This window comes from Dermochelys coriacea, chromosome 6 (genome assembly GCF_009764565.3).
Source record: "Dermochelys coriacea isolate rDerCor1 chromosome 6, rDerCor1.pri.v4, whole genome shotgun sequence".
NCBI classification, from domain to species: domain Eukaryota; kingdom Metazoa; phylum Chordata; order Testudines; family Dermochelyidae; genus Dermochelys; species Dermochelys coriacea.
Genome location: NC_050073.1, coordinates 23,553,917 through 23,579,347, shown reverse-complemented (window position 1 = coordinate 23,579,347; position 25,431 = coordinate 23,553,917). Strand labels below are relative to the sequence as shown.

The 25,431-nt window shown below is 40.4% G+C and overlaps 1 protein-coding gene across 1 annotated transcript; it reads right to left on the bottom strand.

Annotated features, from left to right (window-relative positions):
• Positions 1-285: 285 nt before the first annotated feature.
• Positions 286-25,431, bottom strand: SPTY2D1 (SPT2 chromatin protein domain containing 1). Its single transcript, XM_043516826.1, is given in 16 exon segments — positions 286-3,048; positions 4,145-5,261; positions 6,482-6,559; positions 9,158-9,179; positions 9,182-9,316; positions 10,339-10,554; positions 10,557-10,698; positions 10,701-10,810; positions 10,813-11,115; positions 11,515-11,634; positions 11,637-11,738; positions 11,741-12,069; positions 12,677-12,813; positions 18,749-18,815; positions 23,311-23,403; positions 25,249-25,431. Coding segments are annotated over 14 exon segments (1,875 nt in total). The 5' UTR covers positions 23,328-23,403; positions 25,249-25,431; the 3' UTR covers positions 286-3,048; positions 4,145-5,164.

The window sequence follows — 25,431 nt, the reverse complement described above, 5'->3', positions numbered from 1 at the left end:
GTCAGCAAAACGAGGCAAAAAGTCTCATCATAAATACATTGGGCATAAGGATGGAGTCAGCACTGAGTGGAGGGATGGTCCTGTCACTGTGTGGTCTCAAAATTTGTTTTCCTGAATGGCTGAGTTACCCTGCTAGATTTTCATACATTGAGGTTGGCTATTTGAGCACTTGTGATCACTTTCTTCCCCTTCAGGACAACTGGGGCTCACATAGTATCTTGTAAGGAGTCTAGGAGGAAAAAAATAGTATAAATCTTATAGAAATTAATGCAAACCAATGACAAATATAAATAAAATGTTTAATACCTGTAATTTATTATATACATATGCAAAACTTATCTGCACTCTGCATGTGCAAAAGTATACACTTTCTTGCCAGCACCCAGAAAACTGTTAAGCTATATAAGTTTTTACCTGATTTGTCACATTGTGTAAAAAGACATTGTGCACAAATGAAACCCCCAAAGAAAATCAGAGGCTAAAACAGAAAGCATTCAGTTACACACTGATAATTCAATATTGCATCACACTCACCAGAATAAATAAAAGTCAAGTATATTCATCACAATTTAAACACCAGTCTCTCTCCATATATTTTCTCTCTCTGTTTTGGTCTTCTGCTGTATTGGGAAATATGCTTCAGATACTAATTAAGTTTCAAAATGAAAAAAAAAAGTTTTCCTGCACAATTTTGGGGTTTACACAAAAATAATTCCAGACTCCAGTGAGGAGATTTCATATACTTTGAAAGATTTTTACTTTAAAGCACAGGACATAATTGCACACTAAGGCTTCCTGTGATATGCACTACCCTGACCTCCGGACAGCGCTGTGATGTGTAAGCACAGCTGAATTGTAAATACAAAACATTTTCAAAAAGTCTAATACAAAGTGCCCTTAATTTCTTTTAGTAATACAGGTAAAGAAATAGCTACTGTAATTGTGCAGTTGAAGCCTGGAAGGGTTTTATGAAAACTAATCATTTCAGACTATCAAGTTGAAAGGATCTGTCATCCGTGATAGCAGAAACAGACTAACCTATACTTTTATACTCCTACATTCATGAATAGATTTTTTTAGACCCAATTTAGTAAAAAAAAGGCACATCTTCAAACGCTGAATTAAAATCTAAAACCCAAAATAACGTTTAATTATGATGAACGTCACTAGCTTAACATGTAATCCTTATAAACAGGAATAGGCAGTGGTTTTTTGTTGTTGTTTGTTTTTTACTTGAAAGTCTTTTGAAGAGTCATCAGATATTGACTACATTAACAAAATAAAATTAATTATCTGGTAAAGAATAAACAGATTTTTGGATATAAAGTAATTTTTTAGTACTTTCCTAGCTGATTTACAAGCAGGAAGAATGCAGTAAATGTACAATGACATGTTAATTAAATATAGTACCTGTACAAAGTTTGAAACATTAGTAATCCATACTAGCTATGAGAAAATATTTCCTGACTGCAAAGATGAATTAAATTTCTATATGAAATATCAAAAAAATTTAAAAATTATTATTTTATGAGGGAACAAACACAGCACAAGGTGTACTGTGTTTGAGGAAGGTCGGCAATGGAGATGATATTCCAGTCATATTGTACAAGACAAATGACAACACAGTGCTTTCAAGATTATAAAGAGTTGAACTAACCTTGTAATAGTGGTTAATTACAGCATATCTCTGCCAAGTACATAAGTAAAAAAAGGATAATCGGGGCTTTATTTCACCTATTTTTATCTGTAATACAGATTTAGCTCTAAACTGAATATTTTAGAAGTGTCATTTTCTAATATACACTTTGAAAATGTCAGTGGATCAAACAGTGAATACGTTTTTTATTTCCGAAGTTTTTTTCAACAATTCAGATTATTGTTTGGGGCTAATATAGTAATTAGCTGACAAAGATCAGCTTTGATGGGCTGACAAAGATCTAGAGGTTCAATTCAGTTTAAAAAAAAATGAACAGCAACTTGGTCATGGTCCCAACATTCAGTCATTGTCTTGAGTGGATAATTCTAGAAACTACAGCAAACAATTCAGTTGGTCCCATTAAGCAGAGCAAACATACAATAACATGTAAATAATCAACCAATTAGGTTACAGTATCTTGCATCATCTCAAATGTATATTGAGCAGGTACAATAGATGGATCAGTTTTTGTTATTCAATATACACAGTTTTTAAAAAAATACAGAGGCGCACTGGTAATGACCTTCATTTGGGTATCTCTGTCAATTACTACTACACAAACCTGTAACAACTATTCAAAAGGTTCATTCATTTTAGCAATGTATTGAAAAGATGGAATGCTACACCACTGCCAAAACAGTTAATAATAGGGACAATGCCCCCTTTTTCCTTACGAGTCAGGTCACCCGCTGCCAATATTGGTCGTTCCACTTTGATGACAGAATTGCTGTTTCTGGAGGCAGCAATGACATGAAATGCTCTCTGATAGGCTAAGTTCCCTCCTTCCTTGTGTATCTACTCATTTTGCATGCAATTTCTCTTCCCCCTCTCTCATTATTCCTTGGCCAGTCTCTTCCACTTACCCCCAATAACCTTGTAACACTTTGCCAAATGCTTCTAGCATTAGAGGTTAGTAACAGTTTAAGTATCTAATGGTAGAAGTACTATTAATGGAGAGCTAATGCTTGAAACAGAGTAGAGTAGTGATACAGGCTCTTTGATGAGACCACACACTATGGTAGCTTGGGGGGATAAAAAGTAATGCATCATTAGTTTAGGGCAGTGAACCCAGAGTGCAATCTCTGCAGATTTAGATGAACCCTGTGCGTATTGTTTACATGCTTATTTTCTGAGAGGAAACTTATCTTTGTAGTGCATAGCTTGAAATAAATGTGCAATATGGGCATCAAAATAGAGGGCAGAACTCTCTTGATACATATTACATTTAAATTTTTGGTTCACTAAAATTAAATCAGAAGTATTCACTAGTTAAATTCAGGATGACAACTGCAAAGTTATTTGATATCACAGAGGAATTGCAAATGCATCTTGGCTTGATCATAAAAAAAACCCTGAAAATTCTGTTTCAGAGTAGCAGCCGTGTTAGTCTGTATTCGCAAAAAGAAAAGGAGTACTTGTGGCACCTTAGAGACTAACAAATTGATAGAGCATAAGCTTTCGTGAGCTACAGCTCACTTCATCGGATGCATTTGGTGGAAAAAACAGAGGAGAGATTTATATACACACACACAGAGAACATGAAACAATGGGTTTATCATACACACTGTAAGGAGAGTGATCACTTAAGATAAGCCATCACCAACAGCAGGGGGGGGAAGGAGGAAAACCTTTCATGGTGACAAGCAGGTAGGCTAATTCCAGCAGTTAACAAGAATATCAGAGGAACAGTGGGGGGTGGGGTGGGAGGGAGAAATACCATGGGGAAATAGTTTTACTTTGTGTAATGACTCATCCATTCCCAGTCTCTATTCAAGCCTAAGTTAATTGTATCCAGTTTGCAAATTAATTCCAATTCAGCAGTCTCTCGTTGGAGTCTGTTTTTGAAGCTTTTTTGTTGAAGTATAGCCACTCTTAGGTCTGTGATCGAGTGACCAGAGAGATTGAAGTGTTCTCCAACTGGTTTTATAACATTCAAAAACCAGTTGGAGAACACTTCAATCTCTCTGGTCACTCGATCACAGACCTAAGAGTGGCTATACTTCAACAAAAAAGCTTCAAAAACAGACTCCAACGAGAGACTGCTGAATTGGAATTAATTTGCAAACTGGATACAATTAACTTAGGCTTGAATAGAGACTGGGAATGGATGAGTCATTACACAAAGTAAAACTATTTCCCCATGGTATTTCTCCCTCCCACCCCACCCCCACTGTTCCTCTGATATTCTTGTTAACTGCTGGAATTAGCCTACCTGCTTGTCACCATGAAAGGTTTTCCTCCTTCCCCCCCCTGCTGTTGGTGATGGCTTATCTTAAGTGATCACTCTCCTTACAGTGTGTATGATAAACCCATTGTTTCATGTTCTCTATGTGTGTGATATAAATCTCTCCTCTGTTTTTTCCACCAAATGCATCCGATGAAGTGAGCTGTAGCTCACGAAAGCTTATGCTCTAATAAATTTGTTAGTCTCTAAGGTGCCACAAGTACTCCTTTTCTTTTTGAAAATTCTGTATTTCACAGAACTTAATTCTAATGTACTCTTCCAGACTTTGGAACTGCTTGCATAAATAACTGCTTCATATTTTAAAAACCTGATTTTTAATGCAAGAAAAAACATAAAAGTGTACTGTACACTCAATATGTAAAAACAGATGAAACTGTAAAACCAATTTTAAGATTTACAGGGCAGAAAAAAATCCTTAGCATTTGCTTGACCCAAAAAGCACTAGTTATATACAAACGCTGCAAATTCCTACTTTCCAGGAAAAAGGTTTATTATTTGTTTTTTACTGAAATCGGTTGGCACTGACATTCCAGACATAAAAACGCTAATGTAATCTTAGTCACACTGCTAAATGCAAGGTATAATGAATGACAAGCATTTTTTTAGAAATCGAAAGTTCTTCTGTTTAATTACTATTTTTGTTAAGACACAAGGTTCTCAAATCAGAAAAACATCATTTTATTGCTTTAAACAATGGCTGAAATTTACAACCAAGCTATTTTCAACAGAAGATGATATTTCAATATTTTGAGGGATCCTAACTCAGGAGATTTAAGACACAAAGCAGTACTTTTATCTCTCAAAAATAACTAAGGAACATAAATGGCATTCATCTCTTTTTTCCCACATGTCAAATGAAGAATGCAAGTCTGATTTACTGGTGTATGGGCCCACATAAATCTTGCAAGCCAGTGCATAGTTAATCAATATTTCTGCTGGCATTTTGAACTAATTTAGTCAATGGAAACATTCATTAATAGCTTTTATTCCAAAAATCTGCATTAGTTTCTTTTTGTAAAAGATTAACCCTGGCAAGTATTAAAAATAAATATTTAGGGCCAAACTTAAGCCTTGTTTTTCTATGCCCTTTCCTCCCTTTACATATTTTCTTGCTCACCAATAAGCAAATAAAAACTAAAGTTGTACTATACAAGGAGCTGAAATATGGAGGCTAAGGGGTGACCAGGATAGTAGAAAAACAGAACAAAACCACTGTAAATCAGTTAATGTGTCCTCAGCTTCTTTGCCTGCCTCTTACGTTTCAATTCCTCCTCTTCACGTCTCAGCTCTTCTAGGTCCTCTTGGACACCAAGTCTCAAACTGCCAAATAAGAGAAGATATCAAATCCTTTACACACGACTACCCAGGAGACATTAATGTGTACAACTCCTGCTCTCCTTTTCATGTAGGAAAAGTAACTAACCCAAATTTAGAGCTGAATACTGTATTTATTACTTTAATTTAAAATATTTGAAGTTTGGCTTAAAACATTACTTTTCTTTTTAAATGAAAGCTGCAAGGTACCCAGAATTTTAGGTTTGTTGGGTTACAAAGATCTCTCTCCACTTCAAGGATGCACAACAAGCCTAGGATATTTGGTTAAAAGCATTTTGGGGTAGACAGAAAGATATTTTGCGTAGGTGCTTTACAATTAATACCACTCTTTCCTTAGACTTAAGGGGAGCATCTAAAACCTTCAAAAACAGGTTTTTCAGTTAAACAGGGAGCCAGGTGATCAACAGTGAAAAACCCTCGTTTCAGGGTCCCAATCACACAACCTGGTGAACGGCAACTGCTGTGTAGCATTCAAGTAATTGATTGGACATTTGGTCCCCGTAACTCCATATTGCAGGCTGACTAACTTTGTGAGAAGAGTAGCTGTACCTGGGGAAGCAATGAAGACCTACTGGCCAACCTTGGTGAGAAGCTGCAAGTACACAATACATAACACACCTTTTAAAGGACAATGTAAAGGCCCATAATGGAAACAGGAAACTTCTGTAAATGTCTCTATGTTTGCGTCTTGGTACTCAGTAACTGGGGTAAAACACTGAGTAGATTTTATAACTGCACCACATTCCTCTTCAAACCATGCAGATAATAAAAATCTACTACAGACTGTTGGCCTGTATCATATTGCCACTGAAGAAAGGCCCCAGATATGCATGACTGAAAATTCAAAAATCTGCTTTATTTTTCATTTTTATTATTACTGTATTTGCATTTCTGCGTCTGGATACTGTTTATATATGCATTTACTAGTCAATTCCTTTTTCCAGCTCTCAAGAATTAGCAAAATTCTACAATATTTAAGTGATAAAACACAAGGTTTGTTAACATTTTTTGACTGGAACTATAAGACACTTATGGAAGATATTTGGCATTAAGTTTTATGTAAGCCTGTTTTCACAAAGCTTATATTTAGGATCAAATTTCACCTGACAAATGTCCATTTTAACTCAGCTGCATGACTTACAGATTCTAGTACAGTAGTAAGCAGAAGAAAATTCTTGCTACCAAAACTTAAATCTAATTCATACCTCCTGGCTTCCTCTTTCTGTTGCTCTTTCCAGCTGCTCTCCATGTAACGTAAGGCATAATCACTTTCATCTTTATACCTGAAAGCAAATACTTATATTTAATCCAATACAATGAGAAACAAAATTAGAGCTAGTCAACACTAATATATATGGCTGAATTATGAATAGGCATGTTTTTTTAAAAAGATATCCTGATATATACCCTATTACATTTCTCCAAAAAATTAAAATCAAGTTTTAACCCACTGAATAATAAACATACTTTAACTTACTTAACCGAGTATTTGTTAACCCACGTTCAATAGTGAATTACAGAAAGCGTGTCCTGTCCTATGCTGCACACCTGACACTTGACATGGCCCATTCCATTTAGTTTCTGTTGCAGTGCTATGTATATCAGACCTGCTGTTGAAGGTCCAGGTGTCCGTAACAGCATAATATGGAAAAGACTGAAATCTTTCCTAGTATTCTTCATTAAAAACCTAACAAATGTATCCATATGATTTAGTCTTTGAGCCACATGACCAACATTGTAAAAGAAAAGCACCTGACAGTATGCCAGGTTTTTTAAGTCTCTTATTTGAATAATTTTGCTCTTTTTCTTACCTAGGACTTTGGACTGTTTAGTTACCCACCTTCCTTCTCATCCACCAAAAAAGACAAATGGAAGTCAAGTAGAAACAAAGCAGGCAACTGCTTCCTCCTTCATACAATTCAACAGTTTGAGAGGGGTCACCTCTTGTGGTTGAATAGTCATGATATTTTAATGACAGCCATACTGACTGATAAGACAGCTGTGGAAGAACAATTGCAAGCAGAAGAGGATAATACTTCTGCTTCACAAATCTTCAGGTCAAAAGTGTTCGCCTGATACTATTCAAACTAATTAATTCATACGGTGGGTTATGCTTACATGGCAACTCTATTAGGGTTGCCACACTGTGCCAAAGAAAATATTGTTTTATCAAGAAAAATGGAGGTTTCTGAAATATCATTAAGTTTAAAAATATACCTTAAGAAAGGAGGCAGAATACGAAATGAGGAAATAAACGGTTTCATTTCTTGGTCAGTGTGTACATACGTTTATTGCTCTATGCAACAAATATATCAGAGGTTTGACCATCTGACAGAACAGTTAACACAAATTGAAGAGCTAGCTACAGAGCTTTACGCTTAGGCAACAAGATACTATAATGTTGAATATAGCATAAATATTTAGAAGAGAGACTTACAGGCTTTCATAGAAGGCATTAAATACCACAGGGCTGGAAATACGTATCATCAGGTATCACATATGGCAATTTGAAGAATTGATAATTTCGTCGTTTATGTTCTATTACCACAAAATTTTATATCATTCTAGTTTTAATCAAAACATCATGCAGTACCTCGTCAAACGCCTTACAGAAGTCTGAATATATTATGCAACACTATTACTTTTATCAACCAAACTTGTAATCTCATGGAAAAAAGAGATATCAAGTCAGCTTGATAGAATCTATTTGCCATAAAGCCATGTTGATTTGCACTAATTACATTACCATCCTTTAAGTGTTTATTAATCAAGACCCGTATCAGCCACTCCACTATCTTGCCTGGGACACACATCAGCTGCCAGGCCTATAATTATCCAGGACATATCATTTATCCTTTTAAAAACTTGACACATCATCAGCTTTCTCCTCATCTTCCGGACCTTCACCAATGCTCCAAGACTTATTGAAAATCACCATTAATAGTCCAGTGAGCTCCTCAGCCAGCTTTTAAAAAAAGTCTTGGATGGCAGTTATCTGGACCTGCTGATTTAAAAATGTTTAGTAGCTTCTGTTTAACACTCTCCAAAAATATTTGTGGAATGGAAAGCATGTAATCACCATGTGATTAGACTATAACATCTGTTTTACCCCCAAATACAGAACAGGAATATTATTGAACCCTTCCATCTTTTCTGGTTATTGATAATTCTACCATTTCCATCTAGTATTAAACCAATAACGTTGTCAGGATTCTTTTCGTTTCCAACATATTTTAAAAAGTCCTTCTTATTGTCCTTAATTCTGCTGGCTATAGATTTTTCCTTGTGTCCCTTTAATTCCATTATCAATTTTCTACAATTCCTAACTTTCAATTTATATTCATCACTGTCAACATCTCCTTTCTTCCATTTGTTATATATATTTTTTTTTTGTTGCCTTCACTTCCCCTCTAAATCAGCTTGTTTTTTGTTTTGTTTTTTTTAAACCAGCATGATCTTCCACCTCAGTTGTTGGATTGTGGATTTTGGAGCATTTAGTAAGATGTTTTTAAATGATCCTCAATTATCATTCACATTTTTTCTGATTAAATTCTTCCTTCCAGCTGATTTGGCTCATAATTGTTTTCAGCTTTGTAAAGTTGGCTCTGTTAAAGCATCAAGTGTACATATACATATACACATACACATACATACACACAACACACTATAAATGTGATCAAGTCATGATCACTTGTAACTAAGCTACCATTAATTTTTAGTTCTGTGATCAATTCTTGCCTGTTAGAACAAGGTCTAATAAAGAATTCCCCTATGTTGCGTGCAACACTGAGTGTTTAACAATTTACAGTTTCAGAAGAAAAGAGCTGGTCAAACAAAATTAATGTAGGACATGAAAATAGTTACATCTTAATTTCTCTTACTTATTCCGATCATAGCCAAATATTCTCGAATATGTTTTGATATTTCTTCCTGGGGTTGCCCTTCGTCATCAATGAAATCATCCATTTCAGAATCATATTCCTCATCATCTTCTATTTGTCTTTTATAACTTATAGGTGGAAGAGAAGGCCTTGGAAGAGCTAAAGAGAAAGAGTAAAAATATTTACGACTTCTGTAACTCATGTGTTACAAATAATCTTCACTACTGAAATGATTTTTATTTTTTCTATTTATGTTTTTCCCTATTACTTCTCTCCCCTCTTCTTCTTGATAAATAAATGATTTCACCTGACTCTGTGCAGATACATCTATGATTTGAGGTACAATTTGCAGCTCTGGGCTACAAGACTGAGTTTTTTTTAAAAAACTGATTTGGACATTCCAAAAGTCTCAGCAAGAGGAAATATTTCCTCTAAGCTACGTGTACAAGCCAAGTTTCCCATCATTACAGTCAACTGCATCCCAGAGGAACTGCCAGAATGAAAGGTAAATTTATGCCTGCATTCTTGCTCAACCATGGAATTTCAAATACAATCGTTTGCAAAAGTGCTATCCCATTTACAACTGCAAAGATTTTTTTAAAACTTCACTTCCCCATGTCAACAAGGTGGAGTAAATCCAGACAACACTTATTAAGCATACTTCACAGGTTTGTTGTGGGTCCTAATGTTATGAAGTACTTTGATATCTTTGAACAGAAGTCACTATTAAAATTTAATTCAGTCTTCACTATTTTAAATGACACCTGGCCTCAGGAATCCTTCATTTCTCTCCCCTTTGGCCACCCACCCACCTACCCTTAAAAAGTAGCTTGTGGTTATAAAAGTTACCTGAAAAGACCTAATTACATTTTTTTGGCTAGTTGGACTCCTCCCTCCTTCCTATTTATTAATTTTGTTCTTTTTCCCTGGAAAAGACCTCACCTATCTAAGGATCTTATTTTCTTGGGTGTAAGTGTTAGGTGAAGAGGAAAGAAATATTGGAATGAGCAGCAAGGGGAGAGAAAAAGTCATACTGCTATTTAGTGGCACTCTTCAGAGTGCCATTCGGGCTATCTACAACCTCAGTGGCCATTCTGATCAACTTGAACCTCAGAAGTGTGGAACAAGCAATGCATGAAACTTATTTATAACACAAACATTATTTGCTGAAAACAGCATACCTTGTGGATGAAACACTGGTCTATGTCCTGGAGGAGGTCTCGTTCCATTCATTTGTGCATTACTTGGTCTGGAGACTAGATTTTTAGATGAAATTGTTTCTGATACAACAGTGCACTTAGGTTTTGGAGGTGCAACTGAGCCGCTGCCTGGTCGCCCAGGTCCCATGCTTGAATTGACTGATTTTGCAGGTCCTGTCCCCGCACTGCTCCCCGGCGCCCGGGCCCACCCGTGCCTGCACTGCTCCCCGGCCGCCCGGGCCCACCCGTGCCCGCACTGCTCCCGGGCCTGCCCGTCCCGACAGTGCTCCCCGGCCGCCCCGGCCCGCCCGTCCCGACAGTGCTCCCCGGCCGCCCGGCCCGCCCGTCCCGACAGTGCTCCCCGGCCGCCCGGGCCCGCCCGTCCCGACAGTGCTCCCCGGCCGCCCGGGCCCGCCCGTCCCGACAGTGCTCCCCGGCCGCCCGGGCCCCCCGTCCCCGCACTGCTCCCCGGCCGCCCGGGCCCGCCCGTCCCCGCACTGCTCCCCGGCCGCCCGGGCCCGCCCGTCCCCGCACTGCTCCCCGGCCGCCCGGGCCCGCCCGTCCCCGCACTGCTCCCCGGCCGCCCGGGCCCGCCCGTCCCCGCACTGCTCCCCGGCCGCCCGGGCCCGCCCGTCCCCGCACTGCTCCCCGGCCGCCCGGGCCCGCCCGTCCCTGCACTGCTGGGCAGCCTGCCCATCCCTGCACTGCTCCCCGGCCGCCTGGTCCCGCCCATCCCTGCACTCTCCCGGCCTCCCAGAGCTGGAATTTTTAATAATTTCATGCTGAGGGGGTGCTGCACTACCCAGTTTTGTATGGACAGAAGTAGATTTTTTCAGACTAAGTTCTTTAGCAGATTGTAGTTTCTGAGCCCCATTAGCAGGTGCTTTTGAGCTTGGTGTACGAGAGCTTGACCCAAATTTCCTACTCCATTGACTGAAGATTTACTATGGATGCTAGTCGATGACCTTTTTAAAGATCCATTTGTGTAACTTTTGCTTTTTCCACTTGACTGGATTTGGAGGAAGATGATGACCTTGCATGTTTGTTGCTAAACACAGGCCCACTGGATTTCTTATCAGCACCACACTGAGAGGGGAAGCTGCCTTTGAAGAGGAATGTTTATCCGCTGAGTTTTTACTAAGTTTTGCGTTTATAAACTCTTTGTGAGAAAACACTTTATTGAAGAACTTGATGCAGTTACATTCTTAATCTCTTTTTCAGGTTTTTTTTTCTCTTTCTGGGTTTCCCCTTTTTTGTTTTTCCGGTCCAAAAATTCTTCTCTCTCAATTCTTCTGCTGTTCTTGGCCTTTCTTCTGTCTTTTTCACTACTTTTATTTCTACTGGTTCATACTGTTTTTTTTCAGCGAGCCTTAGAAGATCTACAAGTTCATAGGGGTAGGAGCACTTTTGGGAGGTGCCTTTGGTTTCACAGCAGTTTTGGATGGTTTCTCTTCATATTCCTCTGGTTCATGCTCAGATTCAGTCTGACTATATTCAAATTGCTCTGCCTCATCTTCTGTCATATATTCTGCATCTGTGCATCGATCAACACTTTCACAAGTCTGCCTCTTTTTCGGCTTCTCTTCAATAGGAATGCCATTATAGCCATAAAAGTTGTCCTTTGTCCGTGAAGCCATAGCTCTTGCTTTTCGGTCATGTTTCATTTCAATACGCTTAGCTAGAAGTTCCTCCTTCTTCCTTTTGCTTCTAGTTCTGTAAAAAAATATCAGGAAAAGATTTTTCAGCCACGTCTAATCTAAATTTCTGCAGATAAAGAATTCCAGAGGGGTTAAGTAAATATTATGAAGAACATGGCTACAGTTCAGTTTTCATAACAACAACTATAGGGAACATACACACTACTTAAAAACACCAATGGTCTGAATAAAGTCTATAGCCAAAAGATTTAAAATTAATCCAGATGGGGTTAGCATATCTAATTTTAAAGGCACAATGTTCTGACGTAAAGACAGGAATCCTGACTTTTTGTCACTTTCAGACACTGTTAAATACAGTTTTTTCAATATTAAAAGTTGTACAAAAGTTCAGAACAATTCCTTGTGTCCACTCCTGGTTCATGCTATTAGTCCATTCTGGCTGCTTTGACAACGAGTGCAGAAGTGCTGTTGAGCAAACATTTGGATTCACAAAGGAGAACGTGCGCAGCCCTGCTCTACAGTGGTTCTGACTCTGCAGGAATTATGTAAGGACATTCCAAAGAGTAGGGATCTATAACAATAATATTCAAAGGCACGTAAGGAGTAGGGTAAAAATGTCCCAAACAAAGTCACTGAAGAAGTTCTTCTCCAGTAGGGAATACTCTGAACAACATTAACAGGTACCTTTTCCCCTACTTTCTTCTTCTTTCCGTCTCAGAAAAGCTTGCACTGCTGCAGAATGGACACCTTTGACTTTTGGATCTTTTTTGGGAGGGCCTACTGCCAAACTGTATCTTTTCTGCAAAGAGAAAGCAAATTGATCAGAAGAAAACAAAGGGTTTAATATTTATAGCTGTTTTTACTAAATGGGAAAATCACAGTCAATGAGAAGTTTAGGCTATCTACACTACGGACTTTATAGTGGCACAGCTGTACCACTGCACCTGCGCAGCTGTGAAGTCTCCTGTGCAGCCTCTCTATGCCAGCAGGAGAGAGCTCTTCTGCTGGCATAATTAAAACACCCACAATGAACGGCGGTAGCTATGTCGGCAGGAGACGCTCTCCTGCCAACATCGCGCAGGTCACACTGGTGCTTTTGTCAATGAAATTTATGTCAGTCAGGGGTGTGTTTTTCAGACCCCTGACCAACAAAAGTTTTACTGACAAAAGTGCTAGTGTAGACAAAGCCTCAGTAACAGGAATTTATCTGGCTTTAAATATGTTAACAATGAAAGGCAATATTCATTAAGCAACAGACTAACAAGAAATGAGGCGGCTCTGCATTGCACAGGAACAGGCCCTATGTACAAATGTCACAGCAAAGGAGCCATTCTGGGCATAAAAAGGACAAGGAACCAGAAAGGAGGAAATGGACCAAAAGAGAGGACAGAAGAGAATCAGAAGGGATGAAGAGGAAAAGGAGGGGAGATTGAAAACGTGTGCAATAGCCACACCAGTGGTCTAGTAGAAACAGCCATTAGAATGGACCCAAATACAGCTCTACACTCCACGGCCCAGTAGGGGAAAGGAGTACCACACACATCACAAGAGCCTTTGTCTGGAGAGTGAGGTAATACACCTCACTCTTGGATGAGTCCCCCCTTTCCAGATGGGAAGAGTTTACAGGCTTCATCCAGCCTTCCTTGTCTGCCTGCATACAAACTAGAATCAATATAACATTGGCTCTATTTTATATGATTAGTTATTTTTGATGCAAATCTGTGTGTGAACCCTAATGTCAGATTAAGAATAATTTCTTTGGATATAATTTAATTTGGTAAAAAAATCAATTTACATTACATCCAGATAGGATACTCTTAATCCAAAATGGGTGTCCACACAAAGATTTCCTCTGACATAATTAAAGGTGTGAAACTGATGTAGTTATTTCAATTCCAGTGTGAGAGCAGTCAAGCCCTTTGACTTAAGTGGTTACTATCACACAGAATTTTCAAGGAGTGGAAGAAGTAAAAAGGAGAGAATTGGGGATTACTGGAACTTCTTCCCTCAGATAAAAGAGGCTTCAAACTAAAAAGGGTTAGAGAAGGAAGCAAAGGTGACAATGGATAAGATAATGGAAATAGGGGAAATTAGTTAAATCCAAAAGCACCTGGGAGAACCAGAAAGAAAGGTAATTTTAGAACATGTATATCTTCCTTTCTGCTAATAAGCAAAAATCTTTAGCTAATTGGACAACTAGGTGAAACAAAATTGCTCTAAAATTTTGAGATTTCCCCCATTTGAAAGAATTGCCTGGGGAAATGAGCTGAAATTCTGCCATATATGAAACCGTATTTGAAGCTGTATTCCTACAGCTGGCAGTGTGCTGAAACATCATCACTGGGGTGGCTAGTCTCATTCAACACATTTCACCACCTAGACACTTAATTTAAGAAATAATTTTACTGGATAACATCTAGAAAAAGAAATCTATGCCCAAATACCTTGGAGGTAGAAAAACTGGTTAGCAGTGTAATTTTACACATACTTAAGTATATATCCAACTGGAGTTTTTCAGCTCTAATTTCTGATAAAGACTGCAACATACCAACACAAATGCTTTGAGTGTTTTATATAACAATACGAGCTTGTGTTAAAACAAATATGTATATATTAAGATTCAAGGTTCAGAAGATCATTTCTACTAAACACTAAGCCAAAACTGGTTCTTAGAACACCAGCTGTAAGGCTCCTGTAGCAGCTGTTTAAAAGTTGCCTTTTAGTAACTCCTGAAATTGCTAAAACAAAACTAAAAAAAACCACAATCTCATTTCAGTAGCAAACCTTGACATTCAGCATCAAGTTAAAGAGCTTTCTACAACCTGAATGTATCTACTGATAGATATGTCCACACATAAAACGTATCTTCACAATCTGAGTGCTTCTTGCAAACCCCTTACTCCTTTGAGTAGTTAACTCACACAAACAACAATCCTTTGCACTTGCAATTGAAATCAGTGGGACTAATCATATTAGTAAGGCCAACTAGAGAGAGTAAAGATTTCCAGGGTTGGGCCCTTCATTCGAAAGGCACCAATAGCAGTTTTGTTAGTTGTTCAACTTTGCTATTAGGTACAAAATAAAATGTCCAGAGAACTAAACAGTTCAGGGGATCTGAATTGGGATCTGAAGTTTTTCACATCTGGTTTTTTGGTTGAAATCCAACCCATGTTTGTAGTGGGTGAAAATTCTGCCATATAACAATTCTTCAGAGGTCTATGGGAAATGAGTTGGCATCTTCAGTCCACTGCTTATTGGACAGATATTTATACATCATCAAGATTGATCTTTCTGTTGACAGTTTCAGACGTTAGACCTAAGACTGAAAAGACAAAGACTGAACTACCCTCTCGTTCTTAGAGGCAACCCTTCCAGAACAAGGTTGATGCACACTGGTGAGCAGTTTAGAGAATCCTGCACTGCTACTACCGGGTTATATTTTGCTCTGTGGATGATTTCATTCCTAAAGCTGATAACACATTTCACCAACAGAAAATTTACATTTGAAAATTTATCATTCAATTTCTACAAATTATTTTAAAAAATGAATGTACAAAATAGAAATTTTGTTTAAGGGTTTTGTACAGGAGGACCTCTTGGCAAAAAATGCTTCACATATAGCAGGGCCAAATGCAGAATGATTCATCACATTAGAAAGGCTTATAAAGAAATTAAGTGTTAGAGAAGCATTTTTGAGCACTGTATTATAATGCAGCAAAACACTGCTTTCTGGTGAATAAACAGCTCTACAAGCAACCCCTCTCGATACCATTTGTGTGTGAACTTGTAACAAGAATAAACAGTAATATTTTTAAAATTAGTCTTTTCCAGTCAAGGAAGCTTTCTAAATGTCATTTCTATTTGATCTTGAAGATGCAGCTACCAAACACTGCTCAAATTATTTACAGTATTTCTCATGTTATGAATCACTAGTTCTGTTCCAAAAAGTATTATCTTCAAACTGTTTGTAAGCATCATGAAATGAATAACCAGAACAGGTTTATAAGTTTAGCTCTATTTAAAAAATGAATGGTTGGTCTGAAGCACAAAGCTGTTTCAGAACCATCATACAATTAGTCTAAACTGTGAGCTACTCCAACATCAGTTTCCTGGAATGACAGACAAGATAAGAATGAACATTCTACTTTTTAATCAAGTAAGCAGCAGCTACACCAATCAAGTTTCACACAGTTATCAGAAAGTTTGTCAAAGGAATGGAGAAACAGCCTTTAGAAAAGAGCAGGTCAAGCTATTCTGGAACCGTGTGCTTCTCTCAAACTGTAAACACCGATTCTCTCTCAGGGTAGCAACTGATAGCAGCTCCATGGCTAAATATTGCTAAAATGTACCACACTGGCTTTGCTTTCTCACAAAATATAAGATAGGTTATCAAGGCTCATCCTATGGGCATTCGAAGCGCCTGTCCTCAACTTTACATTGTGTGCCTTAAAATACTGAAAAAATTATTCATCCCATCAATGAGCTCTATTGTTAGAAGAAATTCGCTCCCCCACCATCCTCCTCCATGCTCAGAGGATGCTCATTTTTACCTCATCCTTCCTGAATTCTGCCCACAGCCAACCAACCACCAGCCACAGGCAAGCTGGTCTGGCTCCCTCTGAAATTGGCTTACTGTGCCCCAGAATAAAGTGGAGGAGCTGTTTGAGGACTAAGTGTTTTCAGATCGACCTTTGTGTCCAGGAATGAGACTGCACTGGAGTCCCACAGTTAAGCACTCTACATTGCATTCTGAGCTACAACTAGACCATCAAACCTGCAGGATATTCTCTATGCTGGAAAAAACCCTGTGATTCATTTAAAAAGCTAAAGATCTGGGATCTACTGGGCTTAACCTGGTGGATGACAAGTAATAAATGTTAGACTACCATATTGGTGATTCCGGTGCAAATATTAAAATGCAGGAGCTAGAAGTGTCAAAGTTGCAGCTCATAAATATGGCTACTTAATGATTATGGCCAAAACTTTTTTTGGTTTTAAATTTTCTTCCTAACACAGCACCTTTTCTCTACAAAAGAAACTATAAGGTCTTGATTCAGGGACAGGTGTTCTGGTGCTCATACTAAAGAGTCAGGTAGTTCAGGCTGAAAATTTAGCTTTAGTTTAGTTATTACAAAATCCAATTTTAATAGAAATGTTTCATAACTTGAAAAAATTAGAATGAATGGTTTGTTTCATTTTAACCATTCCCTTGCACTGTCTCCAACTCAACAATGGCATTCTGAAACCAGAAAAAGTCTATTTTGGCTGAACAAGATGAATGAAATGCAAAAGGTAAACGAGGTAGAAGAAGAGTGGAAAATTTAAAAAATTACTCCTAGTTATTAATTTAAGGTGTTAGTAGCACAAGTTTATTAATTTTTTAAAATAGTTGTAATCTCTCAACCATAATCTCAGAAAACATGAAGGATAAAATACAATTCGAATAGCTAAAAAAGAATTTTTAAAACTGAAAAAAACAAAAGCAATTTGAGCACCACTCAAATCATTAAGGTAAACCAGTGGCACTCAACCTTTCCAGACTACTGTATCTCTTCCAGGAGTCTGACTTGTTTTGCATACTCCCAAGTTGCACCTCAATTAAAATCTACTTATTTACAAAATCAGAAATAAATACACAAAAGTGACAGCACATTATTACCGAAAAACTGCTCTCTTTCTCATTTTTACCATATAATTATAAAATAAATCAACTGGGATATAAATGTATTGTACTTACATTTCAGTGTATAGTATACAGAGCAGTATAAATAAGTCATTGTCTGCATGAAATTTTAGTTTGTACTGACTTCGCTAGTGTTTTTTACGTAGCCTGTTGTAAAACTAGACAAATATCTAGATCAGTGGTTTTCAAACCGTGGGTTGCGACCCAGAACTGGGTAGCGGAACAGAAGGGACTGGGTCGCGGTGGCTCTGGTCAGCACTGCTGACCAGGCTATTAAAAGTCTGGTTGGCGGTGCTTCCCAGCTAAGGCAGGTTAGTCCCTACCTGCTCCGACATTGCGCTGTGCCCCAGAAGCAGCCGGCAGCAGGTCCGGCTCCTAGGCGTGGGGGAGGAGAAGGGGTGCCCAAGGGACTCCATGTGCTACCCCCGCCCCAAGCACCGGCTCCGCACTCCCACTGGCCAATAGGAGATGGGGGAGCAGTGCCTGAGGGCAAGAGGCAAGGAGAGCCCTGTGGCCCCCCCATCCAGGAGAAGGACCTGCTGCTGGTCGCTTCCAGAGCACAGTGCAGTCCCTGGACAGGCAGGAAGCCTGCCTTAGCACCCTCGCTGACCAGGAGCCGCTGGGAGTAAGCCCACGCCCCAACCCCGTGCCCCAATCCTCTGCCCTGAGCTCCCTGAAAACCCAGAGCACCTTCCTGCATCCCAAACCCCTCATTCCTAGCCCCACCACCAGGGCAGAGCCCTGACCCCCTACTGCACCCCAATCCCCTGCCACAGTCCTGAGCCCCCCCTCAAACCTAGAACCCCCTCCTACGCCCCAAACTCCTCATTCCCCTCCCACATCCCAATCCCCTGCCCCAGCCCAGAGCCCCCTTCCCACACCTCAAACCTCTCATTCCCAGCTCGCTGGGTTATGGGCATCAGCAATTTTCTTCAACTGGGTGGCCAGAAAAAAGTTTAAAAACCACTGATCTAAATGAGTTGATGTACCTCCTGGAAAACCTGTGTGTATCCCCAGGGCTGAGAACCACTGAGGTAAACTATTCAAAAACCTCGACGTTGATGTTCATTCGGAAATTTCCTTTGACCAGAGTCTTGATGTCTTGCTTACAGGGACAATAAAAATAAAAAAAAAAATCAGTCTGAATATTTTATATTTATGTTATTTTCATAAAATTTAAGATTATGGTAGCTAAAAATGATCACGGAAAAAATATTTTTCCGTTTACTCTATGCATTTGACAACATTTATCAATAGCAAGTTTCACTGTTCCCTCCATATAGTCATTTCCCTTGATTGTGCTGGTCTTTTACATAGCAAGAGATTAATACAAAAAAATGAAAGTCAGATCCCTACATACACATTTTGTCACAGACTCTGCCGGACCCTAGAGCTCAGTTATAAAAGAAAATCAAGCTTAGAGTAAAAAAAACAAAAAAAAACTTCCTAGTCCAAACCAGCATTTTTATACCACATCCTATGGCTTGTCCATTATCATATGGAAGTGGTCTAATAGAATGGTGTATCTAGGCTGTGGGTTTATGAGGTGACATGCAGTTTACATGAACCCATGTACGTGTGGAATAATTGTAGACAGGTGTGTCATGTTTTTACTCTACATCATGTCCAATCTTCATATTTCATATGCAGAAATGACATGCCCAAAGTTTTCCACTACCCACTAGAGGAGACAATACACATTCCAATGAGCACAGTAGGTCTTTTGAGTCTTCAACTGCTCATAGGTTTTTTCAAGTATACACTTTGGGTTATAAGCTCTGTTGGCTAGACCTGTTCATAGCTGTTTGTGCATTGGTGCTACTTCTCAGCCACAGAAAGAAATTTTATAGGGACAGGGCTTTATAACGGTGCAATATAAACCATGTTACTGACAGCCATGTGTCTGCAAATTCCGCCAGAGGCTACTTCTTCAACATTCGATTTGTACTACACCCATTAAATCCATCAGCATTAGTCCACACGGTTCAATTTACTCACTTACACATACCTAAGTCTGGTTTACCATAAAATACGTCTCTTCAATTAGTGCAAGTCTGGAGGAAAGTTGTTTCAGTTTTCAGTGACCTCCATGAGATTTAAGTGCTATTCTCTTTCAGGTTTCTAATTGCTGTGTTTATAAATTCTCTGTAATAAGGATTGACCCTTCATCAGAAGTAGAAGAGATCTCCTTTGTCAGTGGATTTCAACCTGGGGTCTGCAGGACTCTCTCTAAGGAGTCTGTGAAAGTTTTCATTACCACAGAACAATGGTTTTTCAACCTGGGGGTTGACAGACTATGTCTAAGATTTTCCAAAGGGGTCCACACCTCCATTTGAAATTTTTTTAGGGGTCCACAAATGAAAAAAGGTTGAAAGCACTGTCTTATGTGAAAGCATTACAGTTACTGATGAGAGGTTCCTGGCAGCAGCCAGGAGTACAGAACTAGATAAAGGGGTGATTTTAGTTGTAACTATTCTCACAAGTGTGTGTTAAAATGTTGTAATTTTTATATTGCATATTCAATATTTTGCACTTTGTAGTACCTTCCATCCAATATCTCAAAGTACTTGATCTTCCATTAAGCCAAAGAACACCCCTGTGAAGTTGAGAAGTCTCCACTTCTCACAATGGGGAAATGGAGACAAGAGTTTAATCCTGCACCCACTGAAGTCCAATGGTTAAAACTCCCATGATTAATATGGTGCACGATCAAGGTACTAATGTCCAAATCCTGAAAAGTATTTAGGTTCCTAAATTCCATTGACATCGATGGAAGTAAGCGCCTAAATACTTTTGAGGATCTGGGCCTAGTGACCCTGCCCAAGGTCACACTAGAAACCTGTGCTGGAGCAGAATACTGAATATATAGTACTGAAACCACTGTACAGCATAATAATCTACAAGACAGATAAAATGTGCTTGCAGCTGCCACCACAAGGGGCATATATCACTTTTCTGCAGCTCCTATGGAAACTTTTGGCAACATCTGCCTAATAAGCTCCTTAGCCAGATGTATATACTCATGTTTGTATTTACTGATAACTTTACAAGGCGTTTTCTTTAAAAAAAAAAAAAAATAAAATAAAAAAGCCAACATTTCCCTTACCTTGTAATGGGGAATACTCTCTGAATTAAACTTACTACTTACAAACATTTTTTTATTATTTCTGAACTTGGTTTTTCTATGGGGAGATGAACAGACCTACAATTTTACTGGGACATGATGCAATACTATCATCCCCATCATCATCATCAAGGCAAATTCCAAAGGGACACAGCCTCCGTGCAGCTCGAGTACCACTCCAATTATCTTTAGCTAAGTCCTTAAGACAGTCTGGCTGAATGTTCAGTCTAAGACTCTCTTTGGCAATCTTATTGTGCCACTGAAGCTTTTGATGACCGCCCTAATCACCAGCCATGTAGCACCATTGGTTGGCAAACAAGATTTTTGTAATTTGTTATACTATCAATGTTTTAACTAAACATTTTTTCTTTTGATAATGACAAATTTAGTGAACTTTCACACAGATAACCTTTTATATAAATAAGTGACAGAACATCATTTTGGCTTCTAACAAAGGGCAACTCCTAAAAGACTTAATAGGATGAAGCAATTATAAACCCTTTCTGCTAAATAACATTTTAAATTCAAACAGATATATAGAACGAATACAGTTTTGAACCCAGAAAAGGATGTTGAATGATGATCAAATGTTCTGGCTGACAAACTAGAAAGTAGTATTTTTGTTCCAGTTTCAAGGCAGGCTGCCCACCCAACCTCAGCATTCCCACTCCACCTTAATTGCTCCTCTTAAAATATCAATTTATGGCCCAGATTGGAGCCAAGCTGTCTCTATGCTAGACCCAATTACAGCCCCTCCTCTCTGAATTGTTGCATGGAGTTCAAAAGGCTGGGACTCAGAGGCTCTAGATCTAGACAGTGGGCAAACTACGGTCCGCGGGCCACATCCGGTCCATCAGACCATTTAATCCAGCCTCAACTCCCGTCAGGGAGCAGTGTCGGGGGTTTGCCCTGCTCCGGCGCTCCAGCCAGGGAGCTGGGTCGGAGGCTTTCCCCACTCCGCGCGGCTCCCAGGAAGCACCAGCATGACCCCCCCTCTGGCTCCTACGTAGTACGCAGAGGTGTGGCCAGGCAGCTCTGCGCACCATCCCATCCACAGGCACCGCCCCCACAGCTCCATTGGCTGCGGTTCCCAGCCAATGGGAGCTGCAGGGGTGGCGCCTGCAGACAGGGCAGCACAGAGTTGCCTGGCCGCACCTGGGAGCTGGAGGAGGGACATGCTTCTGGGAGCTGCTTGTGGTAAGCGCCACCTGGAGCCTGCCCGCCTGAGTACCCCCGTACCCCAATCCCCTGCCAGATCCTCCTCCTGCCCTCTGAACCTCAATCCCAGCCCAGAGCCCCCTCTTGTACCCCAAGCCCCTCATCCCCAGTCCCACCCCAGAGCCCTCACCCCCCCGTGCCCCAACAGCTTGCCCCATCCCTGATCCCCCTCACTCTTCTACACCCAAACCCCTCATCCCATGGCCCAGCCCCCACCCCACACCCCAACCTGGATCCCCCCTCCTAAACCCTGAACTCCTCATTTTCTGGCCCCACCCCCAAGCCCGCACCTTCCGCTGGAGCCCTCACCTCCTCCCACAATTTCATGCACACTCATGGCGGGCCATACAATTTCCATACTTCGATATGGCCCCTAGGCCAAAAAGTTTGCCCATCCCTGCTCTAGATTCCATTGGGAAAGCATTCACTAATTTTAAGGGAAACTGCAGCAAGACACCTCAAATCGATATTCCAAATACAAGAAGGAGATTGGTAGGGAAACACAGATGGATTCTAAAGTCTGGAAGCCAATGAATGATACATAGATGGGAAAGACTACAGAGCAAGCTTTCCAGTGCCCTTTAAATTGACCGTCTCAAATACCCAGCCTTTCTGCATTCCCTCAGGGACAACATTAAGCAACCTGTTTTGGTTTTCCAGTTTTAAAAATCTTGTTGCCAATGACTTTATTCCACTCAAAATACTATGTTGCCAAGAACATTAAGATTAAAGCAGCAGAAGTCAGGAAAAGGCTACAGTCAATCTATGACCCTAATGAGCATGCACTATAATAACAGTCTAAGTTAAAGACCACATACTAGTTCTAAAAAATACAAATACACTTTTCTACAAATCAGATGAGTATGCACAGCATCCTGTTGGTTTTTTTTCCCATTGTCATGAAGTGGAACATTTGTCCTTTACTGACCAAGACCTATAAGTCTTCATTAACACTCACATACTAAAAACTTATAGTAAATAAGCCTTCCTTGAGTAAAATTCAGGGAATAAGTCATGAAGAAAAAAGCTAATGTAGCAGTGAATTTGTGGCCTTTATGTGCCAGGAAGTATTGCTAACGAATCTGTATGGTACATTTAACATTACGTATTATGCGTAAGTATGGTTTATTGTATACCTTTCATAAACTCAGGTATACACAAACATCTTGTATTACTTTGTATCTAAGGTTATAGAAAAATGTATTATATTGCATACAGCGATGTGATCATTAAAGATATTGCAGAGAATACACAGAAGGGGGGAGAGTTACCTAGCATATGAAACCATAACTTAATTGACTTTCCATAGTGTGAATCCTTAGTTGTACAACTTCAACATTCTTGTCACATTTCTTAAGGTTTTTCTAAAAGAAAAAAAATAAAATAAAATGTTCTTAACTGTCCTGCAGGTTTGCAAAGAACTCACAATAGCATGTGTAAATTCTATAATCCGGAATTATTCTGCTAGACCCCACTAAACCACATTGTCCCTTACATTTGAAGTCAACAGGGGTGCCTTAGATGTCTATCTTCAGAAGCCCACAAGAAACAGTCTCTCCTATGAGCCTTAGCAACTGCACCTAAAAGGCCACACAGCAGAGTTCCCACTGCACATCTCACTGAGAACAGCAACCCTTCCTAAGCCCCTCCGCACTACACAGATGGCCTTGCCTACAAGCAGAAGTTGCACTAATTTCACTTGTATCAGTGCAGGGAGACAGGGAAGCCTCAACTCCTGTAAACCTGAAATGCATTTTTTTCACTCTACAATTAAGTTAATCATGCAAGTAAATCCTGCTGATTCAGCTTCCTTTGAAGACAATGGCTATGGCTAAATACCTATTAAAAGCAACAGAACAGGGCCCTGAATAGTATAGACCCTCTGATATGGAACATGAGAGCTGTTTCAACAATGCATAGTAATAACATACAACTATTTAGGATAAGCAGCAAATACAAGTATTCCATTAAAACGGCATGAGAAAACTGAGTAGACAATGTAATTTTAAAGGTGTAAGACATCTAACTACTACAAGACACAAACAGATCAAGTGTTAGGGATAGAATACAACATACAGGCAAATTAATTACCTGTCAAGACAAAAGTTAAAGGTTCTGTTTTTCCTGCAACTGCTGATTCCTCACTAATACCAAAAACAATGCCTCTACCCCACCCCAAAATTTACACCAAGGTAAGTGAAGATATCAAATGTTACCAGGGAAACAGAACCCCAAAGCTCTGACTGAAGAATGGACAAGGCCACTACACTATTTAGCAACAGTAAATTTCCTTAGCTAGCTGGAGTGATCACTGCTGAAAAATGAGAAAGAAGTTCCTTGCCCTCTCCAAATAGATACACTGTGTTAGAAGTAATTTCAGCCCCTGCTAGTCCAGGGTAGCTGAGACAGCAGCAGGGAATCCAAACCATCTAACACAGTACTACCACCAGGCCACTTGCCCCTACCTGCCTTCAGATTTCACATGTACCAATTAATTGGCTCGTTTTATACATAAATCTACATTAGTTCCACATAAAACTGATTTTATTCCGTTTGTTGTAAAAGTGAACCAAGGCTGACATTCATTTTGTTTTAAGAAAAAGAAATTAACCCCAGCAGACTGCAGTCCTCCACCGGCCACAGCTGCCGGCTTCATTTCACAGCAATCCAAGCTATAAAAGCTCTCCGGGGCTGCCTAGGAAGGGCGCTGCTCGCCGCACGGTCTTTCTTTCTGCATCGGAGTCCCACACTGCAAACAAAGGTCAACTGTATTTTAAACGCAAGCGAAAAGCATGATCCAACCCGGACCCCAGGAACTGCGGCTCCCTGCGAAAACTTCACCTGAAGGAGCGTCTCATTTCGGGCAGCTGGGCAGAGCAGGCGGGGGACAAGCCCGCTCCGCTCCCCCGGCGCCGAGAGCCGCGGCTGGAAAGGCCCCCGCCGCGCTGCTCCCGGGAACTGACAACGGACTCTTGGCTGGCAGGGACATCAAAGGCCCGACGCAGCCCAGCCTGTGGGCCCCCCCCCCGACTCTCACCGGCGGCCCCCCCCCCCGACTCTCACCGGCGGCCCCCCCCCCCGACTCGTCCCACCGACCAACTCAGGTCTCCCCAGCTCTCCCGAAAGCCTCCCCCGGCCTTTTCCTCCTCAGCCCCCCCCCCCCGACCCTCACCAGCGCCCCCTCCCCCCGAGCCCCCGCCCGCTCTCACCGACACCGCGCTCAGCCCCTGCTGCTCAGACGCCACCATCAGGATCTCCCGGAAATCCATGTCTGCGGCTCCGGGAAGCGATGGGCCGGCGGCGAGTCGGGCCCCAGACCTCCCAGCTGAGGAGGCCTCACTCCCGCTGCAACTCCCCGACCACTTCCGGCCCCTCCACAGCCGACGGCTGCG